This window comes from Acomys russatus, chromosome 5 (assembly GCF_903995435.1).
Source record: "Acomys russatus chromosome 5, mAcoRus1.1, whole genome shotgun sequence".
Classification (NCBI taxonomy): Eukaryota; Metazoa; Chordata; class Mammalia; order Rodentia; family Muridae; genus Acomys; species Acomys russatus.
This window is the reverse complement of record NC_067141.1, coordinates 66839176-66846797: the sequence shown is the minus strand read 5'-3', so window position 1 is coordinate 66846797 and position 7622 is coordinate 66839176. Positions and strand designations below refer to the sequence as shown.

The window sequence follows — 7622 nt, the reverse complement described above, 5'->3', positions numbered from 1 at the left end:
TTTGCACACAGAGGCAGGTGGAACAGCTGGAATTCCAGCTACCTCTGACCTCTGCAGCCACATGGCTAGAAAGTCCTTTGAGCTTTGACTGACCCATCTGTGAACCAGGGATCATAACCGCCTCTTGGAAAGCCACAGTGGTCACCGTGGACAGTGCTGAGCACATCCTAGTGAGGGCTTGACAGACAGGAGCTGTGGGCAGTAAACTCTCAGTGGTGTTTGTTCACCCAAGCTATTGTGAGAAGTGTTCTGGGGTGCAGGAGTAAGGGACCCCAGTAAACAGCCACCTAACATTTCCCCTCTAGGGTCTTAGGCTCCTGGCTAGCCCTACAGGAAGAGCCTGATAGAGTACCTGTCCTGGCCACCACATGCACACAGATACCCAGAGGCTGCCATCTTTCCCCAGCCTCTGTACCCCAAGACCTGGCTTTTGGCCAGGCTAAGTTTAGCTGTTTGAGCCACCCTCTCTGTGGGTGAGGCTGGGGTGGAGAGGAATTCAGCGGGCTTCCTGTCTGCTTCCTGGCAAGCAGGCGGAAGCCCGCCAAATGACCCAGGTTTATTCCCAAAGCCAAGGCTGCCCACAGCCATCACAAGCCACAGGTGTGGAGCAGTCTTAAAGCTGGCAGCTTTGGGACCAGCAGAGGCAGACATCTTGGAAAAGGCACCCTTTGGGGAAGGGTATGTGTGTGCATGCCTGTGAGGGTGCGTGCACATGCGTGTCATTTTGGTTTACAAGAGCTTCACACCGGAGTACAAACTCCTCTCTGCTCTTGCCCAGGCCCTTCAGGGCAGTGGTCCCTATCAACTGGTTTGGGAGGCAGAAGAGGAGAAGCTTCAATCCCAGCTCTGCAAGGGAGGCACAAGTGACTACAGCCCGTTCAGTATATTGACCTGGCCCTCATACCTCATCCACAAGGCTCTATAGCCTGTACAGAGGTTAGCAAGGGACAAAAAATGACAACTGGGTTAAGATCCCTGGGAAGAAGGTGATGGTTGAGCTGTGGGGGGTGGGATGGGGGAGGGAGGGTGAGTCAGCTGGGTCTCTCCTCACTTGCAGGCTTTGAAGGATTCCTTCCTTTTGCTGGTGGGGCGGAGTGGAAGGTGCACTGTGCCATGACTGTGGGGTGTTTTCTGCTTCCGAAGCACTTTCCAGTGTGCGTTCTTCCACACCCTGAGACCTGGGCAGGGCTACTGTGCTTGGCTGGTGAGAGTCCTCATCTGTGGAGGCCAAGGAAAAAGAAGCCGCTGCTTGTGGTGCCTGCCCTGCGCCAGGCACTGTACTGAGCACCCAGGGGCATTTGACTTCGGCATCCTTGTAAAGGAGGAGCTGTTCTGACCTCCTCAGGGATGAAGATGGGAGCGCTAGAAAAGCTGAATGGTGTCCCCCCTCCCTCCGGAAATCATGACACCAAGGGCAGAACCAAAGTTCAAGGCCAGGCCCGAGGGGGAGTCTCAACGTAGATGCCTTGTGTTCGTTGTGCCTTTAGCCTGATGCTTTTAACAGAGTTGGTCCATAACCCCCATGGGTGCTGCCTGTGTCCATCCAGAGCACCTTGCAGGCAGGGACATCTGTGTATTCTCACCCTGCCACGGCTAGTCTTTAACAGGAGCTATGATACAAGGGAGCAGGGGGTTTCCTTGCTCAAGCTTTACAACAGCAGGTATTTCTCCTCCCACTTGCCAGGTGCAGAGATGGGATGGGAAAAGTCAAGTAATTTGCCCAAGGCACCTGTGCTTAGTCTGGGTCCTCCAAGTGACTCCTTGGTTTTGAGTTCTGGACAAGGAAGCTCCCAGGGTCTCGCATCCTCCAGCAGGCCTGTGGTTTCGCTCGGGTGGCGGGTGGCGTAGCTGAAGCTACGGTGTGAAGGGGAAGAGAATTCTCTAGTCTGGGGGTTCATGTTGGCCACACTCCCCCCATGGATGGCGCGTTCTCCCTCCGGTATTGATGTGGAAGCTGACTTCCTCCCAATTGATGGCAGTTGCCATGGGGACAGCGGTGCCCAGAGACAGCTGCCTGTGTTACAGGGGCCTTGAAGGGCTCCTTGCTAGCTGGCTGCCATCTGGTGTCACACTGCAGGGACTCCATTTAAAGCCCTGATCCCCGCTCTCCAACCAGCCTCAAGAGTTCTGCCCTGGGCCACCCTGGTGGATCACCCTTTGCTGTTTCTGTGTCATGGAAACCATGACTGTTCTGTGTCTGCAATTATCCGCCATGCGTTTCCCAGCTCTGGAGTGGGAGGCTGACTGGCTGCCCTTGGACTTGCCCCCCCCCCCCATCCTATCTCTTCCAGTCTGACATCCCGCACTTGCTCTTGTCCCTTTGCTTCCTGCTCTGTAGAAACCTGTGGGCTCTTCAGAGCTGCGCCTGAACTTGTCTCCTCCTCCCTGGGGCCAGATCTCCACCCCAGCCCCTCTGGATCCTGCTGACTAGTATGCTCTGTACGTGGGGTGGAGATGTCTGAGTCACCTATGAACAGCAGCTTGCCCTGGCCAGCCAGCACAGGCTGCGAGTATTCATCTTCCCCTTGCTGGAGAATCCTCGCCTGCTCATGAGCCCCTTTCCCCTGGTACCATGGAGGGTAAGAGTTTCCTCCTGCAAATTCAAGGTCAGGGGACTCTAGGAAAAGAGCCCAGAAATTCCTGTCAGCCAGTGTTGGCTTGCCCCAGGAGGGTGACAGGCCTTTTGGGTTCTTCTCTTTGTTGTCCAACAAGAATCTCAAGATCTTTGCTGATGTTACTGAAAGAGAGAGGGACAGGGTAGGTATAGTTCATCCCAGGGTTCCTGCTGGGAACCGAGAAAGTTCCATGAAAGGTCAATACAGAGATGCTCCTTATCCTAGACCTCCACATGGTGCCTGAGTGCTGAAGGTTGTGTGTACTTTGTCTTGCTACACACACACACACACACACACACACACACACACACACACACACACACACACACCTAAGGCCTTTTCCTTTCTTTCTGCTCGCCACACATTACGGCTATAGCTTCTGTCGCTTGGGGTGCAACAGCAACAAGAATTGCTTTTCCTTCGTCACAATTTCAGATAGGATACCTTGGAATATGATTTTGTTTCTTCCCTTGAGAATGTCTGTCTTTTCACATAAAAAGAAACCCTTTTCTGCTTCTCATCAGCATATCCAAATCACCAGAGTCATCGCTTTTGCACTTGGGGCCATAAGCTCAAATAAGGGTTTGTTCATCATAAGCACTATAATGTCATGGGGGTCAACCTGGCCAAGCTGGTTGCCTAGTTACTAATGGGTGAGTAGGGTACACTGGGGGGATATGTTGGACAGATGTGTGGCTCATAGTCCAGGCGAGAAAGAGTGGAGCCATATGATTTCAACACATTTGCTCAGAGTGTAGCTTGAAGTTTATAGCTGACTCTAAGTGACTGAAAATTTGGAAAAATGAAACTGCAGGTGACATTGGTGAGTCAACTGTACCCATAACACGGCCCTTCCTACAAGCATGCAGTGCTCAAGGGAACCAGAAGAGGGCATCAGATCCCCCTGGAACAGGAGTCACAGACAGTTGAGAGCTGCCATACGGGTGCTGGGAAACAAACACTGGCCCTTGAAAACAGTAACTAAAGCTCTTAACCGCTGAGCCATCCCTCCAATCCCAACCCCAACCCCAACCCCAACCCCAACCCCAACCCCAACCCCACATGGATGATTTTAAAGTAAAGATTCTGATTGAGGTCAGGGGTGGGGCTGCAACTCTGCATTTGGTTGGTTGGTTGGGTTTTATTCCTCTCTCTCTCTCTCTCTCTCTCTCTCTCTCTCTCTCTCTCTCTCTCTCTCTCTCTCTGTGTGTGTGTGTGTGTGTGTGTGTGTGTGTATGTGTGTGTCTATACCCTATACCCTAAGAGGACATCAGTTCCCCGGGAGCTGGAGGACAAGTGGTTGTGACCTGTATGGTATAGATACAAGGAGCTAAGCACTGGTTCTCTGGCAGAGTAGCAAGTGTGCTTACCTGCTACGTCCTCACTTAGGCCCCCATCTTGTTCTCGGTAGTCTCACTGTGTAGCCTAGGCTAGCCTTGAATCCATGGCAGTCCTCCTGACTCTGTCTCCTAAGAGTGTCAACCCCACACCCAGCTTGACTCTAGGTTTCTAACAAGATCCCAGGAGGTACCTCTGCCAGTGCTCCATGCATCACAATTTCAGTCGCAAAGACTGCAAGAGTTCAGCCTTTCTCCCGCAAAGTATTTAAGTGCTAGAAGTCCATCTGTCTTAGAGAATCTGCTAAGAGGTCAGATTCAGAGTTCAAACACTTGGATAAGAGCATGGAGAGGCATCAGTTCCATACCCCTGTGGGGATATGATTACCTTTTTTTTTTTTAAGCCTAGACTCAGAGAGATGAGTTAATGTACCCAGCATCACACAGCTCTTCAGTGACAGGATTCGCTTTGGAACATGTCATTCTTAACCACTAGGTTTTATTGCCGGAGGACACACCCACTAAACAAACTATATTGGTAGCAGAAGGCAGCATGTGGGGCCTCTTAGTTCTGATGGCTGAAGAACAACTCAGCTTAGCTTAAAGAGAAGAGATGTCTTTATGGACTCCTCTGATTGCAAAAACCCAGAAGCGATGGTTTCATACACAGCTCGGGAGCGGCGTGTGCTTTACTCTATGTTGGTGGCAGGTTCTCCTTCGAGGTGGCTAAAGAGCAGCCCATGGTGTAGATGCAGTCCTGCTATCAGACAGCCCTAGCAACAAGGAAAGCCTTGCTTCAAGTTGTTCATACACTCATCATAGAACCAATCACTGTGGGTATAGCTGTGGCTGCGTGGAGCAGACTCGTTATCTTGGGTTTGGCCTTTAGGCTCACCTCTGGATTTGAGCTGCCAGTTTAGATCTACCCCAGCCAAAGGGCCAAGAGGAGAGAAGGTTGACCCACGAGGTCAAGAGTGCACTGGCTCCATCAAGAGAAATGTTCTAGCAGGCAGAAGGAAATGTCTAAGACGTGTGTAAGCCATAGACTCTTCCCCTAAGACTGGACTGGAGCATGGGAGATGGTCACTGGAGGCGGCTGGGGGTTGAGTGTGAGACCCCAGGCCCTCACTGGCTCTTGGGAGCAGAGACTGGTACAAGGGTCCAGGGCGAAAATATCCTTGAAGGAAACTTAAGTGTGACCAGAAGTGTCTTTCTCTTCTTAGGAACACTGCAGCCATGGCCCTGGGACTTTTCAGGGTATGTCTGGTGGTGGTGACGGCCATCGTTAACCACCCACTACTGTTCCCTCGGGAGAACGCTACCGTCCCGGAAAATGAGGAGGAGATCATCCGCAAGATGCAGGAGCACCAGGAGAAGCTGCAGCTGGAGCAGCTGCGCCTGGAGGAGGAGATGTCACGGCTGGTGGCCGAGAAGGAGGCTCTGCAGCCACTGGAAGACGAGGGCCAGCCGCAGCCAGAAGCCCACACTGCCTGGGACCTCTGGAGCACGCTCTGCATGATCCTCTTCCTAATCATCGAGGTGTGGCGGCAAGACCACCAGGACGGGCCCTTTCCAGCGTGCCTGGGTGGAGATGAGGATGAGCTGTCTGGACTCGTAGGTACCCCACTGAGGGGCCTTCCCCTGCCCAATAAGGCCACCCTGGACCACTTCTATGAGCGTTGTATTCGGAGTGCTACGGGTGATGCCACCCGCACCAGGGAGTTTGTGGAAGGCTTCGTGGACGACCTGCTGGGAGCCCTGAGGAGCATCTGCAACCGGGACACTGACATGGAGATGGAAGACTTTATTGGCGTGGGTGACATGTACGAAAACTGTCTAGTGGAGAGGCCCCTGTTGTACCAACTGTTTGTACCCTTCATTCCCACAGAGTCCTATAGCTTCCGCCCAGAGCTCTGGTGCTCCAGCCTTTCAGTGCCCTTGGATCGCCAGGGCTATGGCCAAATCAAGGTGTCCCCAGCTGATGGGGACCCTCTAGGCTGCATCTGCGGCAAGACCAAGCTTGGGGAGGATATGCTGTGTCTCCTTCATGGCAAGAAGAGAGGGGTGCGGCCTGGCCGTGGTGGAGGCAGTGCAATGGAGGACTTGCTGTGTTCCAGAGAGTCCTCATATCTAGACACCGTGCAGGTCATGAAGTGGTTCCTAGTGTCCCTCACCAGAGCCTGGCACCACATTGCCCACAAGTATGAGTTCGACCTTGCTTTTGACCAGCTGGACACCCCAGGGTCTCTCAAGATCAAGTTCCGCTCGGGAAAGTCCATGCCCTTCACCCTGACTCCGGTTGTCCAGTATAATGACTCGGATCTATACTTTGTCTCACAGGTCCCCAAGGTGTCGTGTGAGGGTACTCCAGCCCGGAACTCTGACTGGTTCCTGTCCTTTGCTGTCTGCGAGAGACAGTTCCTCCGGATGACAACCAAGGCTTTGCCGGAGGGTGCCTGCCACCTCAGCTGTTTGCAGATCGCCTCCTTCTTGCTTTCCAAGCAGAGCCGCCTGACAGGCCCCAGTGGGCTGAACAACTACCACCTAAAAACTGCCCTGATGCATCTCCTGCTGTCCAGGCAGGCTACTGACTGGACGGCCAGCCAGCTGGATGTGCGCCTGCGGGAGCTCTTCTGCTTCCTGGAGAGGAGCCTGCTGGAGAAGAAGCTCCACCATTTCTTTGTGGGCAACCGCAAGGTGCCCGTGGCTATGGGACTCCCAGAGACCCTGCGCAGAGCCGAGCCTCTCAACCTCTTCCGGCCCTTCGTTCTGCAGCGGACGCTTTACCACAGCACAGTGGAGTCCTTCTATGAAATGCTCAAGAATGCCCCAACACTCGTCCGCGAGTATTCCCTTCATGTCCCTTCAGACCACGCCAGCCCACCACCAAAAGCAGTCGCCTTGTAGAGCATGAGATTTGACGGCCGTGAGGGAAAGCATCTTATGTATCTACCTTACTGGCCTCTGTGACGCCATACAGGAAACACAGCAGGCCTGGAGGCAGCTGACGTTCACCTTGCTAAGGAGCCAGGTCCTGGAGAGTGAAGGAAACAGACAACTGGACACCGTTTTGCCTTTTTTGGCCACAGGGGCTTGTTGGTAAAACCATTGTTTTGAGTTTGGGCACTGATCCCTTGTCGCTAGCTGTAGATCACTATGAATGGCCAAGACAGTGACCGGACAGTCTCTCGGGACTGAGTTAGAGAGACTGCAAGCACTGATTTGAATGCGATCCCTTTTGGATCTGCTAGGATGTTGCTGGGAATCAGATTAAGACCCAGCACTCCATCCGGGAACTCTTGGTCCCAGCCACCTGCAGTTGAATCGCAAATGGGGACTGCTGTGGGAAATCACAGCCTTTGAACCACACCGTGCACAATAACCGAGGTCCCATGTGGCTGACATTTTTTTAATACTACTTGGCGGAAAGAACCTGGCAGAGGCCCAGGACCTGGTGGCTAATGTCTCCATTACACAGAAATGGGTACTTGGTGGTGGAGTGTCTTAAGTTGGCCAGTTTTTCAGCCGTACATCTTGCTCAGGTACACACCCTGTCCTTTTACCCTTGTACCACGTCCCAGCCACCATGGGTGCCATTTACCATATTGGGTGCTGGCTCAGAAGCTCCTCCCCCCTCTCCACAGCTGGTTTTACCAGCCAACTGTGTGGT

At 53.2% G+C, this 7622-nt stretch overlaps 1 protein-coding gene across 1 annotated transcript; it reads left to right on the top strand.

Moving 5' to 3' along the window:
• The first annotated feature begins 5171 nt into the window (after window positions 1–5171).
• Itprip (inositol 1,4,5-trisphosphate receptor interacting protein) lies at window positions 5172–7003 on the top strand. The gene has a single exon (XM_051146757.1). It carries the CDS (start codon window positions 5189–5191, stop codon window positions 6857–6859), a length of 1671 nt encoding a protein of 556 aa, XP_051002714.1. The 5' UTR covers window positions 5172–5188; the 3' UTR covers window positions 6860–7003.
• The last annotated feature ends 619 nt before the right edge of the window (window positions 7004–7622 follow it).